Below are 23877 nucleotides of genomic sequence, written 5' to 3'. Positions count from 1 at the left end.
TACCTGGCTTCCAGCGATACTGTCATATGATACCACCTCTACTGTGCGTGTTTAGTCCGATTCAAACCATAGTAGTAAGCGGTTAGAGACCTTTGACGAAGTACATGCGTACTGTAACTGCGTGCAGATGAAGGCCTTGCGTTACTATTCCTTCGCGTTTCGAGTCGCACCATGTCCATACGCCCGAACAGGTGAACCTAGATGTGCAGTACTAACGTAGTTGTAAAGTCCGAAATAACAAGATACGAGTCCGGCTTCTGCTTATAGAGTGTTTCTAGAAACGAAAGACCTGGCAAGGCGGCCTTCTCGATAATCTTCATTGCCTAAGGCACATATTATGCTGATAGCGATAAGGAGACCGGGCGCCCCAGCCACAGCCAATCAGCACACGTGAAAGTTTGAATCCATCGGAAACGTTGGCGATGAGAGAGAAAAAAATCCCAGTAATAGACACTTGCAGAACGCAACATTGCCAGACAAGATGTCCCATCACGCCGAGCATCTCTCTAGGGCGAAGCGGAGAAAGTTGGATGAAGGGAGCTCCAACGACACAGTGAATTTTACATCGCCGGCTCAGCTCCGCGAGTTACTAGCTTTTCAACAGAATGCCCCAGTTGCCAAGCAAGGTGAGTATTGATTTGAAGAAGTTGCAAAAGCTTTATTGAACGTTTCTGACTGTTCTGAAAGGCCTTCAAAAGTTCAAGGAGTTTTTGATCTCCATTGGCCAGGCAGAAAAGGAGAGTGAAAAGACCCAAAGGCTCCATGTCTTGAAAGGCTATTGTGACAAGCAAATCACCCCTAGCAAAGAGGAAGAAAACTCCATTTGTTTCCCGGACATTATTCAGACATGGAGTTTTGCTGACAACAATAATAATGAACCTCTCTTGACCACTATTCCTTCAGTCCTGGCTCTTTTCCTGAAGACCATTTCTCGCCAGCTGGAGTTCCGGGATTTCGGGGTCGCCTTGTGCAAGCACCTACTGCAGAAGGATCAGCTCAGACTCTTCAACCGCGGTCTAACAGCCACAAAGACCAAGGAACACTTGATTTCGCCATGTCTGCGTCTACTCACTGAGATTGTGACATACGATGGTGGTGCTGTCGCGCGAAAGCTCTACCTGAGCCGTTACATCACCTTCAAGCGGCTTGATGTCTTCTTGACGCCAAACAAGTTGCAGCTCGAGGCCACGGAGAATGACGCGTTGAAATCTACCTTGCGACGGAACGCCGTCAAGTACCTTCTTGCCAACATCCGGGTTCAGCAGACCTTGGAGAAAAGTGACATTATAGAGCAGCCAAAGCTCTCTCGTGGCCTCCTGGAGCACCTCCGGAAGGACTCGCGGGCGGATGTTGTGGAACTTATCAAAGCCCTCGAGAGAGACATCGTTCAGGATGAATCACTATCACGCAGGTCCAAGAGCAAATTCTTCAACAAATGGAATCTTGAAAAGCTGGTGACCCTTTACGGGTACGATCAAAACTCGGATGAACCCAATCCAGACGGGATCATCATTGCCAACGAGATCCACCGAGTTTTAATGAACATTTGCAACACATCTGGTTCAGGCGTCTTGCTGCCGGAGACGGGCTGGTACCCGGTTGGAACGGATCCTGAACTTTTACCCGTTGTGGACGACGAGTGCATCGAACTTGGTCTGGACTCTCCGGCTCACGTGGAAAAGTACAGAGACTGCGTTCCTGTTCGAAATAACTCGTTATCTCACTTGATTCAGTGTCTTCGTCCCGATGCAGACAGTCTACAAATTGAGTTGCTGGTCACCATTTTCAAGGCTGCCCCAGAGTTGATAGCCGATTTCTTCTCCAAAAAGACAATGTTCACGGCGGACCCTAAAGTTACTCCCTCGTGGATGGCCGAGTCCGCATTCTTGTTTTCCACAGTGCAGCTACCAGTTCCCTCCAACTGTGGCTGGAAGGACAAACTGCCTGCTTTGCCGCCTCCTGTCTCAGTGGTCATCGAGAATGTCCTCCCACGTCCGCTTAGCCAGAAAACGATGACGCGGTCCCTGAACCAGAATGCCGAGATCATCACATTGTTTGCTGTTCGCATCCTTACTCTCGCCTTCAAGAAGTTGCGTTCGGTCTTGAAGATATTTCGAACAGACCACGGCCAGGGTCAGCTGTTTTGGAATCAAGCTTCTTCAAAATTGCTAGCTGAGTTCTCCCGCCGAGTTCCAGCTGTCAAGGATGCAGTGACACTCTTTCGCCGTACTTCCAAGGAAGATCTGCAACAGCAGGAGGCTGTTGCAGAATTGTTGGCATGCTATTATGAGGTCATGCCAGACATCGCTTTGGAAGAGAACTTCGATGTTTCCTTAGTACTTGTCGATGTGTTGAAGCGTCTCGAGGAGCCGGACTTGAAAGATGATGACTCTGAGATGCTTCTCAGTCAACTGCAAAGCGTTATACAAATTGCCCAACAGTCAGCATCTATGCGTTGGTGGCAGAAGCCAGGTAGGTGCTCTTCCTAACATTGACGTAGTTGACATCGATCTGACTTTTTTTTTAGCATCTATGCAATATTCCCCATTCACTTCCATTCTCAGAGTTCTCACAACGACATCTGATAAGGCTTTCGCCCGTCGCATCTCGACTTTGCTCCGGTCAATTCTTGCCGAAAATTCTGTTCTTCAGAACTCACCACAGTCATTCAATGCCTTGCTTTCCAGTCTGGAAGACTCAGAAGCAGAGGCTCTTGACCATCAATTGACCTTCATCGACAACTGTGTCACCCGAGTTGCAAAGAAGCCTGTCCACTATCTTGATCTGATTGGAACTGGCTCGTCAAATGAGCTCATGACCAGTCCACTAGTCGCTGCTGTCGTTGAGCAATGGCCTTTCGTAGTGAAAGCCAAGGATGAGGCCGCCGAGGAAGCTCTTGCTGCATGGATCGCGAAGATTCTCGCCCATCTAAATCAAGCTGGAGAAAACGCAGCAGCACTGAAAGCTGCTCGCGATGCGCTTGTGGATGCTACCGAGGCGAAGAAGAGCCGCTCTGTGATCAAAAAGAGCTTGAGGGGCTTGGATGAAAGCAACAGCGGTGATTCCATGGATATCGACTCTGGTCTATCGGCCATTCCTGCTGCAGCTGAAGAAGCCTTGGACGTTGACTTGGAGGAAATTTTCGGCCCCCTGCCTAGCGAGGGAACCACGCATAATGCCTTGCATCGTTGGGAAAGAGAGGATATTGAGCAGGCGGTCGAGCAGGGCCGTATTGCAGAACTCGTATTGTGTCTCTGTTCGAAACATGAGGAGGTTCGGAGGCAGGCGTTCGCCAAAATCGCTCGTTTCATGGCGCAGCTCAAAGTAAGTTAGATGCGGCCCAGCTCGGCTCTGACAGTTGCTGATGAATTTTCACAGGAATCAACTTACGTGGAGTGGCGCACCGTGTACACATTGGCGGGTGAGCTTCTGGAAACCGTCAATCAGATTGGGTTGGAGGAGCCTGTCCCTTGGATTGTCGGTGAATGTGCTGCCAATTGCTTGCGTATCCTGATCAGCCCATTGCACAAAGTCTACGGCAAGGTCAACAAATTCCTGCAAAAGGCTCCCGTTTGGGAAGTGGAAAAACTCCCATCATATTGGATTGACAAAATTCTCCTGAATGAGCCTGAGTTGGACGATGGCCACCTTGATGAGATTGACTGGCTACTCGGAATGTTTGTGAAGGGTCTGCGGAGCCAAGCTGTAAGTCTATCACGTGAAACACTCTTTTTCCAAGTAGCTAATAGGCTTTGCAGGACATGGAGATCTATCGCCGAGCCAATGTTTTCGAACGTATCCTCTCGCTCTACCAATTGCCAACTTTGAACGATACTGCGCGGCGCAAGATTCTACACATTATTTACCGCGCGGCTCAAGTAGGTGGAAGTACTACGCTCATCACTCGTGCCGGAGTCCTCAGTTGGATTCAAATTCAAGTGGCAGAAGCCGAAGTAAAGGAAGCTGCTCTTTTGGGGGCTTTGGCACGAACTCTTCATGAGACCTGCAACCGCGAGCGGGTCGACACATGGAGTGGAGGAACTGTCGAGCACGCTCTTGAAGAAATCGCCCATGCCAGAGCCTGAGGCCTAAGTGTACAATTCCCATGTTCCTTCTTCCGTCATTCTTGTGTGTTACGTCCGCGATCTTTAGTGTCTTCTACATGGGCAGCCGAGATGGAGGCTCTTGCCTATTCGGGTCATTACCCAAACGGCTTCTTACTTTCCCTTTCCGGGTAAAATTCTCATCAATGACGGTTCATATCGCTCAATGATGACGAGCATACCCTCGAGTCCATATAATCCCACTGATTCTCTTATCTCTCTTCATCTTCTTCTACCTCTTACAACGTCTCTCATCCATCCTCTTCTTGGTATCATCCTTTTTCATCACTACAATTTCGTGGAGTTAAACATGTCTCATCCTGTTAAGATTTCCAGCGTTAACGCTGCTCCAGGTGGCGAAAGCTACATCAGCGAGGAAATCCTTGCCCGCCTTGGACGAGCTGATTTCCTGAAACTGCTGCCGAATGGGGACATCAAGATTGCGTTCCAAGTCACCAGACGCATGTTGTGCCATTATGGCGGCGTCTTGCCATTGTTCAATCGTGGCTTCTCGAACGGTGTTTTCAGCGATGGATCGGCCGAGGAGATCCCTCTGGCACGAGTCAGTGCCAAAGCGCTCGAGTTCGTCGGTTTCACCCCCGAAACGGCAGCAACCATCTGGGCCGAGTACAGTAAGCAGCAGTCCGTTCGAGATTCCGCCAGCTCTCCGCATCCTTACTCACCCATGTCGCTGCTGCATCACATTGTTGGACATCTCCATCTTCTTCAGGGCATGTTCGACGCCGGCATCTCGCAGGAATTAGCCCTCCAAAGCGTTGGTCTACCACCAGCCTTCCTAAACGACCTGCGCACCTACTATGGAGATGGTGCTGGATTTCGCTCGAATGTTGTGTACGAGCTGGTGATGAAGTCCATCACCGGCAAGTATACTCAGCTTATCAGATGGCACTGTACCGTTCGTCGGATTGGCCAAGAGCGAATTTCAAAGGTCAAGAAGCAGCTGCCCGTGTCTGTATCCTGTCCTCTTCACTCCTATGTCCCACTCAATCTTGGTGGTGGTGCTCCTGCTAATGTTCCTGTCCCTGTTGATGTTCCAGTCAAGGTTCCGGATCCTATCCCTGTCAAGGTTCCCCCAAAAGTGTCCATTTCACGTTCCACTACTAGTGGTGTCTCTTCTACTGTCAAGTCTTCGTCTGTCTTTAAGCCGCTGTTGGTCAACTGATGTCACTTCAAGAGGCATTTGCTAGATTGAATCGAACGTGCTCATTATGCTTTCTACTTCACTCTTAATCACTGCCCTCCAAGTGCACAATGGTCAGGAATGGCCCTGCATAGATCGTTCCAGGCGCTCTTTCCTTTAGAGGACCTTATATTCATCTTAGCAATAGAAGTTACTTTCCGGGTCTTCGATCAGCCACAGAAAAATCCCGGTGGGAGAGGGGATCCAAAAAGTAAATACAAGTCGTGCTACCAGCACTGTGTTTGGGATGCTATACCTTAATACCTTAATACACGCATATTGGCTACGGCTTGTAGGAGTGACGGTAATACTCCAATCTACTTCTAGTCCATCTGTGATGATACACTCGGAGTCACGGGTGACACTGCAGCAGCACACGCTTATACTCACCAGCGGGCCTTTCCGTGACTGCTAACATACGTAGCCTGCTCAGGACTCTTTGCTCTCGTTCTCCAGCTGACCCATGCACCGTCAAAACCTCCATGACTCCTGCCTTTTAAAATAGGATTCAATCACTTGTGTTCGGGCCTTGTCGTCTATTGAGCTCCTCTCCTGGGCCCGGGCTACTGTTCAGTCACTTCGGTGTCCACAATCCATACTCCATCCACCCCCTCCATCCTCACCGACCCCGACTCCGCCTTGAGCCTCGCCACAAAGTGGCTTACTGCCTGCGCGCTTCACTCAACCTCAATTTCAGAATCACTTCTCAAACTTTCTTCATTTCACATTGCCTAAGCTTTTCATTGTCCTCATTCTCCATAACAGAATCTCACCTCCTTGCCAACTGCCTTGACCTCCTCGTCTCACCCTTTTGCTCGTTGCGCCATCATCACTATTCAATGAGAGCACACTGACCTACTGTGGACCTCGACCGCACAAAGCTCACAGCTACTGCTTACCCACCCTCAGCTCACCTCCAGATCTGGCCGTAATGGCGCGACGGTACGAGGTCGAAGAGCTCCTCTGGCTACGGTCATCGCCGCTCGTCGCCAAACCTCCTGGTCTGCCGCCAATTGAGGAATGGATGTGAGTTAATCTGCCCTCGCGGCTTTGGTTACTCCGCATCCCCAGGGCACAAGACTGACCCCTCTGCCTACCCCCTATTCTCTACAGGCCACAACCAGATACCACTACTCAGACTAAGCAGCGGACGCCTCGTGAGACAAACAGCTCAGGCGAGGCGACTACAAATCGCAGGCCCAGCTTCTTCGAAGCTCGACACATGGCTCGCGGGTCCAACTCGGGTAGGCCACTCTGCAGGTTCATCTGCAACATATTGATTGATTTTCACCATGACTGTACTCTTGCTAAAATAACTATGACGTACTGCAGAAGATATCATCCTTGGCCCTCCGAAAACTGCGTTTGCGTCATCACGAATTGGCGGCATCGGCAAAGGATCATTCGACTTGGCTGACCGTCCAGCACGCACCGGCGACACAGATGACAAGAGCGAGCGATTCAATTTTCGCGATAAGTTTGTGAAAGACAAGGACGGGTCTGAGCGAGACCAGGACCGCCGCGATGGCAAGTCTGCTGCCCTTGGAGGACGACGCGGGGAAAGAGAGGACTGGAATGCTAGCCGCCCTCGTCGTGGTCTCGTGCCTGAGGAGCAAGATCGCAAGCCCCGCCGCAACGGGGAATTTGACCGTTGGGAGAACAGGGAGAATGTCCGCGATCTCCCCAACGAACGAGGAGTCCGAGACCGAGACGGCCGTCCTGTGGTCAAGAAAGATGGGCAACCCACCAAGGCCAAGCTAGAGGGGAGCTGGTTCCGGGACGAAGCCGCTCACGATGCTGGTGATGTCGAAGAAGATAAACAGCAGCATCGCGCTCGAGAGTGGCGCCGTGACCGACACGGCGCTGATCGCGACTGGACCCGTGGGGCGAAGCTGGAGCAGGAGCCTGAGTGGCTCGATAGCAATGAACGTGACGAGCCACGACGTGCTCACACCCAGGAAGACTTCGAGCGCTGGAAGGAACGAATGAAGGCTGGATCTGGTGCTGGTCAGCAGGTCCCATCCCAGGAAGAGAAAAAGGAGCTCTCGGCGGAGTCGCCTGTTGCCGCTCATCGGCCAGAGTCTCGCCCAACTGATGGAGAGATCTTCAGCCAGCCCAGTGCCCATCTTCCAACAGATGCGTCTATGGAGCGATTCTTCGGCATGCTTGGGGAACCGAAGCCCCACGTACCAGACGTTGCATCGCCAGCCCCGCTGGAACAAACTCCCAAGAAAGAACCTCTCCCCGCAAATGCCACTATGAAGTCTGGAAAATCATCTCGTTTCGCTGGCCTCTTTAGTCCTCCTCCAGAGAGTCCCTCAAAGGAGTCTGTTCCACAAGGGCCCTCTTTAGCAAATTTGTTTGAAGCCGGCAGTCCAGCAAATGCCCAAGACGCAGATCAGGAGGGATTCCAACGGATCCTGAAGATGCTGGGAGGGGGAAACAATCGATCCAGCAACGGCACTCCTCACGAGGATGAATTGCGCCAGCCGTCTCGTCAGCCTTCAATGACACATCCCGAGCCGCAATTCCGGCCACCCACGAATGTCTCCTCCCCACGAGATCCTCTTCCGCAGCCTGAATACATGAGCCCTCTTGAAATGCCTCAAAGCCAGGCTCTTGGGAAAGAACCTCAGGCTCGCGAGCGAGAGCATTTGCTGCGCCTCATGCAGCAAGTCCGTGTCGGACCTCCCTCGGGTCACCCATCCCAACACTCATCACCAAGCTCTAGCGTGGCTCCTCCTCCGGGATTGATTCCTGAAATGATGTCCCGACCTCCTCCTGGGCTGGGTGCTCAAAAGGGACCTCATTTCCTTGACGACCCCCCCATTGCCAACATGCATCGACCTGACAATGAGCAACTGCGTCGGCGGGTGCCCAATGGACCAACCCCAATGGGCTACTTTGATGAGGCGCCTTTTGTTCACCAGGCTGGTCAGGGATCAATCACACCTGGTGGCACACGACTTCCCCAAGGCTTGAGTCAGCCTCTATTGCCGCTCCAGCGGCCACCGGGCCTGGAACACATGCCGCCCCCTGGCTGGACTGGTCGCCATGTCCCTCAAGGTAACGGACCGAGTCCAATGGGTGCTCCCCCGGGCATCCCTGCGCCTAACCGCGGTTTCCCACCGGGCATGGTACCGATGCCTCCTCTTCGTGGGCCACCACCGGGCATGATGCCACCCCCCGGATACATGGGCGGCCCTCCGCCTCCGGGGTTCCCAAACTTGCCTCCTAATCCCGATGTGATGATGGGTGCCGCCCCTGGAGGACAGGGCCCCTTTGGTCCAGGACCGCAAGGCCCGCCTCCCTCATCTCGGCACCTGCTGGAAATGTTTGGTCAGCCTAATGGAGGTGATGGGCGGGGAGGAATGATGGGCCCTGAGCCTTTCAGATAAGGTGGACAAGGCAAAAGATTTATGCCATTCATGCAATTTTTCTTTTCTCTTTATCCAGCCAATATCACGAATTGTGCCGAATGCAGCAGTGGGCTGCTTCGGGAATCAGAAAGCCTTTCTGTCGAATGATGCCGGTGTGCTCTCGTCTAGTGAACACGCCCCCTGGATTTCATTGAGACAATCATACCATGATCCTCCTTTGTTGTTTCTGAACTCCGTATGCTGATACCATGTGTCGCCATTCTGTTGCCTACTTTGTTGACCCTGTTCTTGTGATGCGCCATCGCCTTCCAAGCTGGCAAATGTGGAGCCATCTTGCTGCATTTGGCTCTTATGTATGAAATTACCCTTTCCCTTGCATTGGTGTCGATATTGTCGTAAAGAAAAAACGTCTGTCCTGGCCCATGTTTTAGCTAAGACAACAAGCACCTCATGGGGTTGATGATGGCCAACTTGTGCACTGTGACAAAATTGATACCTTCTACAGCGTTCCCGTAAAAGTTGGTAAGATAATCAGCTCTGTAAGCGAAGATAATTTGAAGTCTATGCGTAGGCCAGCCCGGTCCTGTTTCGACAGCGATCTCATCCATCCCGTCTCCACCGGTCCAGACAGCTACAATCGAGGCAACAAGGTGTCAAAACAGGTAGGAGGTGCTAGCGACTTGTTGAAGTCACCACGACAATTCTGGATATTTATTTCCATATGGTTTCATCAGACCCTCAGACACGCACGTCGACGTTAAGGTTTTCACAACTGTATATATCCGTCGAATCTTGGTTTACCGGACCCCCTTGTTCCTGACTATGTCCCCATGCGACAGTAGATATCCATTCCATGTGAAAATACTCACTGAGTAGGTAGTATTGTGTGGTGATGGTCAAATTCGAACACTGGGCCTTGTGTTTGTCTTCCAACGGAACCTGCATGCTGTAGCTTTTGCTTTGCCCAATTTGACAATCTTTCTATCCACGCCATGATGCTCTCATGCTCTAAAAAACCATCTAAATTGTGCGAGTCGAGTACGACGAAGTACTATCAGACCCTAGGTAGTGAGGAGATTCTAAGACTCTGTTATTGATTATCACCTTAGTTGAGCGGTGAAACCTTCTGATATTTGAATAATTTAAAGCTCCTACCTGATGAACTTGAAAGCTGTCCCTCAACTACACCGATTCCCTCAACCTTGACCTCAAGTCAATCTTCAAGGTTTCTACTGAGCTGAATGAAACTCTCTTCCAAACCCCTCTAAAGATTCAGTTCCTCGCAGACCTCACTTTGTCTTTGCGCCTGGATACCACCTCACGACCTAAGAGTGTGCAGTGAAACGAAGGACAAGGCCGCTCACTGCTTTTCTGTGCTCTGGTTCAGACCTGATACGTTTGTATAAACTGATATTCTCAAGTCCAACATTAGGAGGTAAGCTGCAAGTTGTAAGCGTATCTCTGTCAGTGAACTACGTATTGTCAATGCTTGTCAGTACTCCTGTTACGAAGAATAAGTCTCAGCAGAAAGATGAAACTACAAATTGAAGTCACGTTGTGCATCACGATAGAGAGATCGTCTCCTATCTTGTAAACACATCACAAGATATCAGACCGCCCATTGAATGGTGTTTGGTGTCTAGTTTACCTTACTTATCGCATTTGCTATCGTGACTCTGGGACGCGTTTCGTCTGAACACAAGGATTCGATGCTATCCTTTCACTCTATCATCTCCTTCATATCCATCTGTTCCTTACCGTTGCAGGCTCATAATACTCAACCGGCAACTTCATCATGGATTCATATCAATCTGCACACGCTTCTGGACCAACCGGGAATGGTCACCCATCCCGTTCTGAGTTCCTGGCTCGTATCGCTTCAGCATCTCGTCAGGATCACCAGCCTAGTACGCCCCGTATCCCACGCATGGCTCGTATCAATTGGAGAGCCCATAGGGCCCATTTGGCCCGCGAGACCCGCGAGACCCGCGTGGTGCATTCATCTACGACCTCACTTGGACCTTGCTCCTCGTCACGCACACAACTCCACCAGCGAAGAGCGTTGCTTGCCCATCTGTCACGTCTCCGACGAAGAGGCATACTTTGCTGCCGGTGTTCGAGAACGACGCGACGCCTCTTCAGACGAGAAATCATGTCTTCGTCTACCCGTGCTCCTGCTTCCACCTCGGACTCGGAGTCTAGTCTTACCTCTGTTCCAGATTCTGTTCTTTCTTCCGGTCCCAACTCTGTCTCTGGCACTCCTTCTGCCTCGATCTCTGCGTCTGGCTCTGATGCCCCGGTCTCGCAAATTGTTTCACCAGAGATTGCCCCACGGGAGACTTCTGAAGATTCTATGAGCATCTCATCAGGTAAGTTGATCGTGTTGCTCACTCACATATCAATCCTGCCAAGCTTCCCTCAGCTAACCGGTAGAATTCAACAGAGCAATCACCCCAAGCTCGCTGCCGAGACAGCCCAAGTGAGAGACAAGAACCAGCGCAGTCGTCTCCCAGACAGATGACAAGTGAAATCGATCCGGACATGCTTCCAGTCCGCGCCCCCCAATCCCCTCAACACCAGCGGACCCGCCCTGGCTGGAACTTCGAGATCTACAGCGACCCCGAGGAATTTACCTTCCCCGCTGGGTGGCCCAGCAGTGAAGAGATGAACTCGGAGTATCGCTCGGCAGAGGACAATAAAGAGAACCGGCTCTTCTTGGCTGCTGCTACGGAAGCAAGACAGCCACGCCGTCCTCCACGACAACTTGACCAGTCTGCTGTGGCACTAGGACCCCGAGATGCGTTCGGCTCGCCCTTCTTGACTCGTCATAGTCATCATGATGATGAGGCCGGCAACTAAAAGCGCCCACCCTTAGAAGCTAACTCCCAAGGGCTCCACAAGCTCGTGCACCTCCCTCGAGCTGGGTTTCGACCCAACCCCCAGGAAACCTCGAGTAGTGGAAGGGTTTGTCAGAGTACAAGGACAGCTGAAGAGATTGAAATCAACCCGAGCTTCGTGGAATTTGGGGCAGATCTGGATGGTGACATCGTCTGCAATCGGCGGACACGAACGATGAATTGAACGCATTTGCAGCATTTAACTATTAGCGGAGCATACTTGTGACCAATCCTCAATCCTCTTAAAGAGTGAGCCCTAGCTCTCAAGTAATGTCTCACAAAGATCGTGTGGTTTTTTGCTCCTCTTCCCTGCTTTTCACTCTCTCAGAAAGTGTCCTAGCATTGCTGCAGTGGCCCACAATGCGGTATGCATGCATGATCCTAACGTTAGCGGGTGTCGGCTGCTGTGCCGGAGAGGATTAACCTCCCGCTGCTGAGCGGGAAGCGGATCCACCTCCACGTGACTGCCTGAAGATGAGGCTCACATGAGTAAGCATGGGTATTGTCCATCCAACTCTACTACTACCTTCTTACCCAGCAAGTTGGAACCTCACGTATCATTACTGGGCACTGCGCAGTCACTGAGGTCCAGGACTAGTCCATTTATTGCTCTTTCAGAGGACGCAACGACCAATCCCCACACAGGGATCTACAGGTTAAAATCCAGTCTAAACACTCCTGATGACCTACTTGCGCTAAGAATTGTCTCTTTGATCCTGCTGTATTGAGGGCCTCAGAATCCGGGCATATATCATGGGTAATGAGGGTCTGTCTGGAGAGGGACTTTGGGTAAACTCTCAGGTCGAAATGATTGGGCAACCTTAAATCGTGCCGGAAGCCGGCTTTCGCGCTCAATGTGAGTCATATCAGGTCAATCTATAGATATTGCAGTACTTATGTTTGACTGAGTAGCCGAATAAACTTAATTTTGACATTGTGCCAATATAAATGTTCAGGCGCAAGGCTTTCTATAATTGCTGACTCTCTACTCAAAGCTTTCTGGACTGAACAACTTCTATCGCCTTGGGTGGCTGCAAGGACTTCCCAGCTGGGAGTGGGCGATACTACGGGTTACATTGAGGCAGAACTATTTCAAATCCTTCACAGACGGAGCCGAATAGGTACCCTCCGCGAGTCATGACTGTATGACTGCAGACTTGATAAGTATCGTAGCCAACTGGAAGTAGCATTGTATAACAAAACCATACTGTAATATTCAAACCATGCACGTAAGAAAATTTGCATGCGGTAAACCCCAGAGAAGAGTAGGATATACACAGCTGATATTGCTTTTAGGCACAGACTATGCATTGATGCAAATGGGTAGTGGAGTTGATGAATATTGACATTGCTTCTTTCCAGTTCAGAACAAACGCCCCTAATGAAGAAAACGGGTCCGGGTATCATGGTGTTGTGGGACAATTACAAACTGGGCGGTCGCGAGATAATATCGAAACAAGAGGGGACTCCAGATTGGCGTTCTCAGCCAGAGATAACGGATGGTTTGTTGTTTTGAAGACTCGGCAAAGGACCCTGATCGAGCTTAATTTCATTCACAGTTACAGCAGTCTGGTCAGTGCTCGACACACTGGTTGCCCGGGACGTGGTCGATGCTGCGTCTGTGATTGTAGACGCCGATGAATGGCTCTCAGAAAACGTAGAATTGGACACGGACTCTGGTGCCTCACAAAGCTCTGGCTCGGACACTGGCTCCGTTGCTTGAGTCGAGACCTCCATGGCCTGCACGTCGACATGTTCGTAAAAAAGCATAAAGGCGCCTCCTTGTGACATGACATGAGCCTCGCTCACCATCTGAACGTCGTCGTCGCTTAGTCGATACCAGCGCTCAGGCTTTTCCTTGTCGCCCTCGGCTTGGAGAACCTCATCCGGAACCGGCACCGGGAAGACAGAGGTGGGATATTTACGATAGCAGATATAATGGCCATTTTCGTGGCGCCCATAGTGTGTGACGATGGCCCGTAGCTCATAGTGGCGAGTCTGAATGCGAATCGCTTCGTCATGGCGTGGAAGCATTGATTTCGAAGGATCTGTGATCCATTGCTCAATGACCTCGCTAGAACCAGGAGTCCTGTTACCGAGACACCAGTCATTCAAATCCAGACTCTTGGGAAACGCGACGGACGCATAGTTCTTTCTCAGCATTCCAGTCATCTCATCAAACAAGCTTCGATTGATGTGGAGCACGAGGCACTGTGGGGCCCGAGCAATTACTGCTTGTCGAGACTTGGTGGTGGTCATTCGATTCTTGGGCCGGATGTGGCATTTATCCGAGAGCATTTCGTCGCTGAAGTCATCCTCCTCGAGGGCGCACTGAACTGCAGCAAGGCGTGTTTGAGCAGATTCCCTCACTGCATCGGAAAGTCCTGGGGAGTCTAGTTTCTCGTTGTCGTGTTCCTCAGCCATGCTTCCTAGGAGATTTTGCAGCTGATCTTGAGCTCGCAGCAGAGTGCACTTGGCGCACTCGACCCCTTCAATGGGCTCTAGGGCCATGTACTGGTCCAAGCATTCACGAATGTCGTATTCATGTTTTGCTCCGAGAGGAACGGTAAGACAGTTGAACGGTATCATCGACAATCCTTCCGACCATCCGCATCTCATGCAGCCCACTCGCTGAGCAAGCAAGCCTTCAAGGGGATTCCGCAATGATTCTTCGTTACTCGACTGGGTGATATCGCCATCAGCAGATATTGAATCCGAACGCGCTTCTCTCATGATGTTCTCTTCTGGACCTGCTGCCTTGAGCCCCAAATTTTTTGTTTGACGCCGCACGGCTTGCTGGACCTCTATGTCGATCTGATCCACAAGCTTGGAGAAATACTCCTGCGCGTCCTGTTGCTGCCAGCTACTCATGGACTTCAGCTCCGCGGGTATCCAGAGCTTGTAGCCGCCATTGGTTGAGCTATTCAGGAGATTGATAATCTCCTTGAGGGCTTTGTGAGTTGTCAGTGAGCTTCTCTCACTGAGTGTGCGGACATTTTCCCCCAAGAAGGTCGAGAGTGTGTCAAGCGAGGCAAGGCCTTGGATGATGCTATTTTGATAGCAAGAGTTATCCCAGTTTCCCAGTCCTGATGGAATAGCATCCTTACTATGTCCTAACAGAGCACCGCCAAGACCGGAGAGGGACCTCGGCCGCGAGAAGAATGGAAAGGTATAGTTGTCGAGCCCCAGTATCCGTTGCATGGAATCGCTCTTCGCTTGGTACGACAACGTCCTGGGAGTTGAGGATGGGCTATCGGAAGGCGACATGTGGCTGTCCAACGCGATGAGGATCGAAGAAGGTGTCAAATAGACTAGTATGCTCCAAATCGCCCTGATGAGCGAAACTGGGGCGAGACGGAAGTAATCGAGTGCAAAGTAGAAAATGCATGCAAGGACAAAAAGCGTAGGGCCTAAAGATTGAGTATTCTGTAGCTGCGCCAAAAGTGTCTCATGGTGGTTGTTCCTGCCTCCGTTACGAAAGGTAGGCCCACCAGGAACGATGTCGGCTCCTTGTCTGCGAGCATTCATGGCGAGATGAACGGCCAGGGAGTGGCGGACACCAGAATCTGGATCTGTGTAACATATGCCGGAGGTTTTCTCGTCTTCGTTCGCTTACGCGAGGGAGGCGGGAGATTCGGTAGTCTTAATAAAATCAGACATGGAAAGTTAGTTAATTAGGAAATGGTGGATTAGTAAAACATCGTGCACGATAAATCCGTTTCGAGAGTGCAAGACGATTGATCGTCACGCTTCGGAACTCGTGCGCGGCCACTTTCGGGGCTGCATTCAAGGTTTATATCGGCCGCCGTAGTTAATTTTTTTTATCGATAAAGCAAAAATGTTCCCCACCCACAACCAACGATGAGTACAGCGTGCTCAATTCAACCCATATCTTCATTATTATTTAACAACTTCACATAAAGTCCCAGGATGGCGAAAAGCAGACGTGAGATGTTCTTCCTTGTTAAGATCGCGATCTATTTCTAACATGATGTAATGGTTTTTTTCCAGAAAAGATCAACAACACACGAGCAGCCCGGCGAGGCGCTTCGCCGAGTGTGGACATCGATCGGTCCTTGACGAATTTACCTCGAGTCGAAACCTCGTCGTCTGCACAATCGCCTTCGCTGTCAATTGATCGGTTGAATGCGGGAATCTCAAAGAAAAAGAAGGATAACAAGCGCTTAACGAAAGCACAACGTCTGCGACAGCAGAAGGGCATGGAAAGGGCAGAAGCAGTGATGGATCAGCTTGAAACGAAAAAGGCGAAGAGCATCAACCGGGCGAGGACGATCCACGAAAGAAGGGTAAGATTGTCACAACACAGATCATCCGTATCACCCTCGCCATCAGGCGCGCGCTCGATTGCGTACTAAGTCTTTCTCTCCAGGCGGACTGGGCGGATATGAACAAGAAGTCTGCGGCACTCTTAGCTCTTCAACAGGATCAGGACGTCGGACCAAATGAGGAGGAAGATGACGATGATGTCAGCGACAACAATGGCGATGCAATGGCAACAGAGCCAATCGAGCCAAGCCAGTCCATGATGAAAAGTATATTTGCGCCTCCGCCCGGGACCGCCGTGGCTGCTGCTGCCGCCGTCGCCGCTCCTGCCGTTTCTACAAGCGCGGCCAAGCCCGCACCCACCGACGAATTCGACGAGATCACTTGAGCTTCCAAGCCCTCTGTTCCAGCACCGAACCAATCTCACATGTCTACTTCCTCGGTCTGAGCTGGTTGATCATGCGCTCAATTTCTGTACTCGCAGAACCGGATGCCTTCGTGCGGAGGGTTTCCAGTGTATGGATATCCTTCATCTTATGTGCTTCCTCTCCCGCCTTGACGATCATCCCACACTTGACCCACATTTCGATTCGATCGGGCACGGGAAGGTGAGTGCATTTGGACACGAAGAGCGAGGCGAGTTTAGTGTTTCCGGCGCCAAGGATTTCGTTGTAAAAAGGCTGTTGTTGCTCTTGGATTAGCGCGCGTCCGACTAGCATAGAACCCAATCGCAACTTACCACCCATCCTATGGGGGACTTCTTGGTCTTCGCCATTTCTTCCAATTCGCCCCAGTCACGCTTAGCTACCAGTGCTCGCAGTCGCAGCCACCAAAACGTCTTTTCGGGAATCTTGAATTCGGACTGCAGTTTGTGTGCCCGTTTTCCGTAGCCAGCACGGATCAGCCTGTAGATCGTTTCGTTGAGGCTCAAACCAGAATACTCATCGTGGTCTGCGAGGTCTTTGTCCAATGACTCTTGAACTTTGAGAAGTTGTGATGCCTCAGCAACAAGTTTATGTTGAAACACCACGCCCGGATCTTTAGAATCCGATAATAGCCGCGAGGCCAGATGGAGCTTCTCGAGTCTGCGATGCGGGTCTGATTCTCGTAAGGCCTCCGTCATTAGCACATTGGACCCTTCCATTGGACGATCGTCTTGATAATAAAGATCCTTAAGCAGTTCAGTGTCGTCGATACGTGCTGCCGTCTCCACCAGGGCCGAAGCCACGGACCGAGTATTGACCATCCTGAAGAAGCTTGCCAGCGGCAACTTGCTTTTCAAGTGAAGCAAGACATAGTTCACCAGATCGTCGTCACCACTTTCGATGGCTTTGTCAAGGGCGAGCTCGTCTTCCTCCATGTTCAAGAGAAGAGGGACTTGCTTTCCTGCTCGAGGTTCATGGTTCAGCAGTTGTGTAGCAAGATGTGAGCGACCTTCGTCATAAGCAGCCTGAGCAATAATCTCGAATGAGATCCCGGGCTTTCCTTCTAGCCTCTGAACAATCATTCGACAGACAGTATCGTCATCTCCCGTTGACACCCGTACTTTTTGACTGGCCCAATGAACGTAAATGCGGTCCGCGGGTATTTGCAAAAATTCAGACACGCGAATGGCAAGGAGATATTCATGGCGATTGATCAGCCTGTCGATGAGGCCCTCTGGAGTCAGACGGAGATATTGTTCATAGGACAATGGAAGGCCGATATGATAGTCTCGAATTGCACTAAGAACCCGGAGTTTCTCAGTCATTTCAACAAATTCGTCGCTGTTGTAGAGCTGTAGGACTGATTTTCCAAACGAAGCAGCTTTTAGAAGTCGCTTTTGCCAATAGGAATCGAACTCGTGTCCGGCGGCTCTGATGCATGCATCCACCGCAGAGGGTAGACTAGGACGGATACGCTGGATGTTCTCGTCTGCTTTGGGGGATTTCTTTTCCAGTTGCTCGACTGAGTCGAGTAGAATTGAAGCGGGCGAAGCAGACCCCAGTCTGAATATTTCTTGTGTGACATCTACGCCCAAGTCAGAGTAGCTCCTGTTACAATCCAGAGTATTTCATACCCGCAACTTTGTGGAGAAACTCGCAAGTTTCATTGGTCAAAAGACGCACACCGTCAAATTCAGGTATGATGTGCACCCGACCATCGTAATAGTACCTAGCAATAATCAGAGCCGATCGCAGCAAGCCATACTGACAAGAAAAGACTCACTTGGATGCTGCGCCATTAGGCCCGACCAGATGGACCTCATCCTCCCATGCAAGAACAACGGCATCATCACCACACCAACTCACGCTGCTGGGCGCTACTCGAGACTTGGAGTCGTACTCGCTAAGCTTATTTGAGAAGTCACTGTTGACAACCCATAGCTTGCCCTCAGCAGTAAAAAGCGCGACGAATCGACCACTAGGGGACACGGCAAGATTCTTGAAGGGTCCGTCCTGCAGGATGCGGTCCTCGGCTTCGGTTGAGTCGACAGAGTAGACGGTCTTGTCTACAGCGAGCAGCACCTCAACAGATCTCGAGAGCGTGTGGGCCGGAGGTATCAAGGACCAGGAGAAGACCTCCCCCTCAGGACACGGTGCTAAAGCTCTCGGTCGTGGTTCATCGTATTTGGAAACGGCAACCAGTTGGTTGTTTGATAAAAGGGCGACGAGACCCGTTGACCAAAACCGACACTCTCTCACGCCATATTCCTCCGCACCCTGGACACAGTGAGTAGTCAGTATCAGAATGGAAGACAGCCTCTGACCGGGCTTCTTACATTTCCCAAGGAGAAGGACGTGAATTCGCCATCTAAGCCGAAGTAACGGCGAACTGTGCCGTCCTCGGCCACCACCAGAAGCTCTTCTTTGTCGGACCAGCCGAGCCCTCTTATCGTTGCTTGCTCCCACTTTCTGCAGTCAGCTTGAGAGTTCAAACATTCGGGTGTCAATAGCCACGGACATTAATGCGGTTGATCCGCTTTCCGGAACAGGAATAGATGTCGATACAAGATCGGGAAGCTTGGCTATCTCTTAATTGAAATGGCTTGCCATCATCCCTGTATAACGCTGTGCAAATGTTAAAGCAAGTGTCTTCTCATTAATTTTGTTGCATGTGCATACCTATAGCACCGCCGTAGGGGGCGCCCACAACAATGTAGTTCTCTAATTCAGTATCCTCGTCGAAGACAGCGTCGTAAATGGGAACCTTGCGGTAAAAGCTATCATCAACCTTTTCCCAATTGGCTAGAGGATTAGAAGGAGCCATATCCAAGCGTAATGACAAATTGAAAAGCACCCTAGACTTCGACAAGACCGGCAGGCCATCAAGAATGCTTTGTGGTCAGCCAAGTTCCGGTAAGGTCGCTGGGTTGGCGTAGCTCCGCAGCTCCCCCCCCTCCCCATCAAAACACGCTAGTCTGAATCCAGCACTACTGGCTGCCAGTAAACTCAGGCCTCAAGTGTGCACATCTTGCCCAGTTCCCAAGTCGCAGGGTGACGCCGTTGAAGCCCACCAACAAGGTTCACAGAGGTTTTGAGACCAATGGATCTCAAAAATGGAGTTTTCGAGCTTCGAAAATTTGGCACGACAGTTATCCGATCTTGAAGTTGCAGTCTTCTTGTCTCTGGTGGCGCGTGAACATTGCCTTATCGAGACCTCGGATGACCTGATTGACGACCTCGCTCAAGAATTGGCCTTGGTATTGAGGACCTTCTTCTCAGTGATAAGTCTGCGGGAATAGAGCTGACTGTATTGAAGGTTTGCACTCACTCTCTGGGTCTCGCATATTCTATTCTTGACTGTTCTGCCGAAACGTCTACGAATGACTTGTGCAATGGTAGTCTTACGCCGAGTGCTCGCAAAGAACTGGAGGAGCCAGCAATCTCCAGGCTGAAATCCGAGTCTGTCAGTGGAAACACCTTTCATTCTATCAACGCAGAACGAGGTTGATGAGCTGATTTCTCAAGTCGGGCAATCTTTCAACATTTGGAACTGCCCAGAGCCGAGACCAGGGCAGATATGCGGCTCCTAGAAGTCCCGAAAAGGAGATCAACGTTGTGAACGTGGTTATTGCCAAGAATTTCAACCTCGTTGATCATGATGTTCAGCTACAAGCTCTTCAGGTTAGTCGAACTCGGCGCATGGCGAAATGTTTTCTCACAAGTGAATGTACCTAGTTGATGCGAAGCCGACACCTCTTTATGGAATCATATACATTGAACGCGCCGGCAAATTTCATCTTTATACCCCTCGTTGTACGAGAATCAGAACAATTACAGCCGCCTTTGAACTTCCATTTGGTAAGCCATACGACTGACTTTGGTATGACGAATGCGTTTTGTTGACACCTCGCCAACAGAACGAGCATCTTCTCGTGTCCCATTACCACGCCGCGGTGGATGGCTTCATTTATCTTGAGCATGATGACTGGCTATCCGATGATCGAGACTCAGCATCGTCGGTCATATACAAGCCAATACATCATCAGCGAAAGTCTGCCAAAATTAGCGAGACCGTAAGTGGCTATTCCTGAGTCTCAACCCCGGAGTAAGCTCTGACAATGGTTCATTGGTCATCAGACGATTGAAAAGCTGAGAGAGGCTAGTGATTGTGTGACAATAAGCGCAGAGATCATGCGCTACATGCAGGATATTATCGTGTTCCTGCGCCTAAGTCGCGGAATGGGCGGTGGGATCTCTGCAAAGGCAAACCTTCATTTGTCGCGTTTCTCAAGGTAAGGGGTCGATCTCTTTGCTGGAATCTGCCCCGATTTTTCTTACATCATATCCCCAGATTACTTGCTGCCCTTCAAGGCTTCGACTTCATTACGCCGACTATAGTAGCCCTTGCCGCAGAGAAGGTGCTCCGGCATAGAATCATCGTTGCTACTCCTGATCGGGATAGAAGCATGCAGTATGGAAGCGATGTTCAAACAGTCTCTAGGATACTAGCAGACATTACGCCGGATTCAATTCTTGATGGTGTGTTCCAGGAGGTTGAGCCGCCAGTCTGAGATACAATTCTCCTTTTCGGACAGACTTCACAGCCTCTTTATGGACTTCTCGCGGTCCGTTCTTGTTGTCCGTGGGTTGTGCCCAAACAGGTGCAATCTTCGGGACTCCTGCTCTAGTCGTTTGTTCATGTCATCAATGCCCAGTGCGGCTGCGATCGAGTCTTCGATTACATGGATGCGCCTTGGCGAGTCACTGGCGAGCTGGATAGGCTTAATCGTAACCATGCTTCTTTGTTCGTGAAATTAGATACTCATCGTTCATACCTCTGTCACTGTACATCCTCGACCGTCACTTGCGGTCTCCGCCTTATAAACAGATCGGGTGGATGGTACTTCTCCCGAGTATTCTGGCCCTGATTCGCAGCGTTCGTAGCTTTCGGGGCGCCGTCCAAACACCGCTCACCATGGCCGTTAACATTGTCTGCTGCGCGCCAGGCGCCCTCCATGGCCTTTGAGTAAGTACGCCATTCGTTCACCACGACGTCCAGTTCGATCTTTGTGTCTCCCACCAGCGCATCCATCTTGATATCGTTCCTGTCATAGCCAAAGGGGTCTTCCAGCTGAGAACCTATTCCTTCAATGCCATACAAGGTGAAGATCACAAGGCAGACGATAGGGATCGCCCACCAACCCATCTGGTCGACCATGGCAAACGGTAGCACGCACCCGAACAGAGCGAGTACTTGTTTTTGGTGGATCCTTGAACAAAGGTCTTAGTTCCCCCGTCTTAAAATATGAGATCCATTCACGGGGCGGAAACTTACAAGTGAGCCACAGGCATGGGCGTCAGTTTAATCGTCTCCATTCTCCCGTAGGCGTCCAAGAACGTGTTCAGTTGTGCCTGCATCTGACTTGCGCCGGGGGCATTGAACCAGCCGCGGTCTTCACCACGCTTGATAAACCCGTCCACGAAATAGGTCAGTTGATAGGGGAGACCCAGACCTTCATACTCATGGCCCTCGAGACCAGCGGGCAGTAGCCCCGCATAGTCGGGATTGTAGGCCGCGGTGCCTCGCTCATCAAAGGGGCCGCCGTGAGTACTGTCCGTGGCCCAGGCTGCTCCCCACTCGGCGCGCAGGTGATTTTTCACCGCGAAGGGGATGGCGATCAACACGCGAAGGGTGCGCTCAATGTCTTCGCGCTCCATGAGATTGGGCGGACCGCGAGTCGAGCTGTAACTGTTGGTGACGATGGTTCGCGTCAGGTTTCGCAGACAGGTGTTCATCGTACTCATTGCATTGCGCCCATCCCAGAATCGGTTGTACGAAGTCTGGTTTCGGAAAACGAGCATCAGACCAACCACGATCGATAGTGATGGGATCTTACAAATTGATTAGCTTGGTACCTAGTCAATTCACAGGGATCGAAGACCAACTCGAGGAACGTACAATACTCGGTGGAAGCACCACGGTCTCGAAGACATGGTTATCGAGGTAGACAACAAAGGCAGTAAAGAGAGCATGAAGCAAGACCGACATAAGGATCTGCGCATGAATGGCTCCCTTGACGAAGCGAAAGACCAGCGGCCATCTACAAGAGTGTTAGACCGAGAGACCTGGTGGCTCACTCAGGGTCAATGAGTCTCTTAGACGCGGGGGGAGGGTTTTCACCTTCTCGGCTTTCGTCGAGACGATAACAGATGCGGGTGTGTCAGCCGGCGTTGGTGGTGTCGCCCCTGTGTGAAGGTGCTTTGACGGCTCAGGGTTGGAGTACCTGGCGCGCTGAAATTCAAGCGCATGGTCTCGGTACTTGATCAGGATATGACCTGACACAGCTGGCTGATGTTGCAGTCTACGAGGGAGAATTGACAGAGGAATCCTGGTTAGAGAGAACTTTTGTTTCTTGGCATCGAAGGGGCCTGTGGCTGAGATCACGAGGTCTCGAATCAAATGGGAAAATAAAACAGCAAAACAGAAAAAAAGGGTGATCAGCTGGATCAATGCAGACCTCTCTGCGTTAGCGGCGGGGAAAGAAAAGGACGCTTTGATCAGGACGGGCGGCCATGAACTCAAGAGTCCAGAGTCTTCCCTCGCCGGGCAGCACCGATTCACCGATTTAATTGACCGATCGACGCCAATTCTAACCTCTGGATCAGCTATAGATCGGTGTCAAGTGCGAGGATTTAGGTTCGGAGTCGTTGTCGACAATACAAGAGACACGAAACAAAGAGTGCACCAAGCATGAGTCGACAGGCCGAGACCGAAACATATTGTACATATTTCCTGCAGGCACGTAGGTATTCATCGCTCCAATGCCGAGCGGATAGAAACGAATTAACAATCGCTTCCGGGTCTATTGCATACGGCAACACTAGCGGTGTAGATTTGCAAAGATCCTTCACGTTGGCAAAACATTGTTAAAGCTTCGGGCCGATCGATGGAAACACATTATTTGCAGCCCGAGGGTCCCGCGTGGATGCGCGTAAGATTGGACACCCCACACCATCGGCCATTTTACAAGCACGGCATTCGCTGAAGCAAGACCATCTTCCAATCAAGTCGATAGAACTCGAACGAAGCCGCTGCCGTATTTGAATCGAGCTTAGCAAGTCTTGTACGTGGGGTATGTCGGATCACCAGCTTCCTTCAACAAGTTCGATCGCAAACGACTAACTACCGAAGATACCGATGGCCTGGTGCTTGTTTGCTTCAAGTTCGGGAATGCTCCAGCGTCGTACCGTCGATTACCCTATTTGACAGCTTTACCTTGACAGCTTTACTTCATCAAAGTACCAAAATGAGTGTTTTTTGGAGGAAACCGTCATGATGAGAGAGATGAGACAAGTGCGAGGTTCGCGGGGCCACGACAATGGTCATGCAGAAGCCGCACGGTGCTAACTTATACTCCAGAGGACAGACCATCTTCCAAAAAAGGCCCAGATGGTGAAGATGGGTATATCGAAAATGACAGAGAACAAAATGCGGCTCAAGACATGAGATGACACAACGGACTAAAAGCATTCAGATAGGAGGATGGGAAATGCAAATAGAAAAGGTTGTCGCAATGAGGATAGAAT

At 50.8% G+C, this 23877-nt stretch overlaps 10 protein-coding genes across 10 annotated transcripts; 7 read left to right on the top strand and 3 right to left on the bottom strand.

Moving 5' to 3' along the window:
* Window positions 1-481: 481 nt before the first annotated feature.
* N7539_004025 (NPA1/URB1 family protein) lies at window positions 482-4085 on the top strand (the record flags this gene model as incomplete). The annotated part of the gene is made up of 5 exons (XM_056933627.1): window positions 482-626; window positions 688-2472; window positions 2528-3324; window positions 3379-3705; window positions 3759-4085. The coding sequence occupies 5 exons, from the start codon at window positions 482-484 to the stop codon at window positions 4083-4085; spliced, it is 3381 nt and encodes a 1126-aa protein (XP_056791168.1).
* Window positions 4086-4413: 328 nt separating this feature from the next.
* Window positions 4414-5286, top strand: N7539_004024 (uncharacterized protein; the record flags this gene model as incomplete). Its single annotated transcript, XM_056933626.1, has 1 exon — window positions 4414-5286. One exon carries the CDS (start codon window positions 4414-4416, stop codon window positions 5284-5286), a length of 873 nt encoding a protein of 290 aa, XP_056791167.1.
* A 949-nt stretch (window positions 5287-6235) lies between these two features.
* N7539_004023 (uncharacterized protein) lies at window positions 6236-8702 on the top strand (the record flags this gene model as incomplete). Its single annotated transcript, XM_056933625.1, has 3 exons — window positions 6236-6330; window positions 6418-6548; window positions 6637-8702. 3 exons carry the CDS (start codon window positions 6236-6238, stop codon window positions 8700-8702), a joined length of 2292 nt encoding a protein of 763 aa, XP_056791166.1.
* A 1777-nt stretch (window positions 8703-10479) lies between these two features.
* On the top strand, window positions 10480-11205 carry N7539_004022 (uncharacterized protein; the record flags this gene model as incomplete). The annotated part of the gene is made up of 1 exon (XM_056933624.1): window positions 10480-11205. The coding sequence occupies one exon, from the start codon at window positions 10480-10482 to the stop codon at window positions 11203-11205; it is 726 nt and encodes a 241-aa protein (XP_056791165.1).
* A 20-nt stretch (window positions 11206-11225) lies between these two features.
* Window positions 11226-11543, top strand: N7539_004021 (uncharacterized protein; the record flags this gene model as incomplete). Its single annotated transcript, XM_056933623.1, has 1 exon — window positions 11226-11543. One exon carries the CDS (start codon window positions 11226-11228, stop codon window positions 11541-11543), a length of 318 nt encoding a protein of 105 aa, XP_056791164.1.
* A 1520-nt stretch (window positions 11544-13063) lies between these two features.
* Window positions 13064-15109, bottom strand: N7539_004020 (ubiquitin-specific protease UBP1; the record flags this gene model as incomplete). Its single annotated transcript, XM_056933622.1, has 1 exon — window positions 13064-15109. The coding sequence occupies one exon, from the start codon at window positions 15107-15109 to the stop codon at window positions 13064-13066; it is 2046 nt and encodes a 681-aa protein (XP_056791163.1).
* A 402-nt stretch (window positions 15110-15511) lies between these two features.
* N7539_004019 (Alb1 domain-containing protein) lies at window positions 15512-16253 on the top strand (the record flags this gene model as incomplete). The annotated part of the gene is made up of 3 exons (XM_056933621.1): window positions 15512-15527; window positions 15593-15888; window positions 15972-16253. The coding sequence occupies 3 exons, from the start codon at window positions 15512-15514 to the stop codon at window positions 16251-16253; spliced, it is 594 nt and encodes a 197-aa protein (XP_056791162.1).
* Window positions 16254-16296: 43 nt separating this feature from the next.
* vp16 (tethering complex subunit VPS16) lies at window positions 16297-19114 on the bottom strand (the record flags this gene model as incomplete). Its single annotated transcript, XM_056933620.1, has 7 exons — window positions 16297-16545; window positions 16605-17875; window positions 17925-18019; window positions 18074-18567; window positions 18627-18755; window positions 18809-18915; window positions 18970-19114. The coding sequence occupies 7 exons, from the start codon at window positions 19112-19114 to the stop codon at window positions 16297-16299; spliced, it is 2490 nt and encodes an 829-aa protein (XP_056791161.1).
* Window positions 19115-19403: 289 nt separating this feature from the next.
* N7539_004017 (uncharacterized protein) lies at window positions 19404-20861 on the top strand (the record flags this gene model as incomplete). The annotated part of the gene is made up of 7 exons (XM_056933619.1): window positions 19404-19547; window positions 19607-19753; window positions 19816-19971; window positions 20026-20148; window positions 20208-20363; window positions 20428-20582; window positions 20642-20861. The coding sequence occupies 7 exons, from the start codon at window positions 19404-19406 to the stop codon at window positions 20859-20861; spliced, it is 1101 nt and encodes a 366-aa protein (XP_056791160.1).
* Window positions 20862-21130: 269 nt separating this feature from the next.
* On the bottom strand, window positions 21131-22599 carry N7539_004016 (bestrophin family protein; the record flags this gene model as incomplete). The annotated part of the gene is made up of 4 exons (XM_056933618.1): window positions 21131-21560; window positions 21626-22182; window positions 22250-22391; window positions 22472-22599. 4 exons carry the CDS (start codon window positions 22597-22599, stop codon window positions 21131-21133), a joined length of 1257 nt encoding a protein of 418 aa, XP_056791159.1.
* Between the last annotated feature and the right edge of the window lie 1278 nt (window positions 22600-23877).

This window comes from Penicillium diatomitis (genome assembly GCF_028827545.1).
Source record: "Penicillium diatomitis strain IBT 30728 chromosome Unknown utg000004l_segment0_segment0, whole genome shotgun sequence".
NCBI classification, from domain to species: Eukaryota; Fungi; Ascomycota; class Eurotiomycetes; order Eurotiales; family Aspergillaceae; genus Penicillium; species Penicillium diatomitis.
This window is presented reverse-complemented; position numbering and strand designations above follow the sequence as displayed.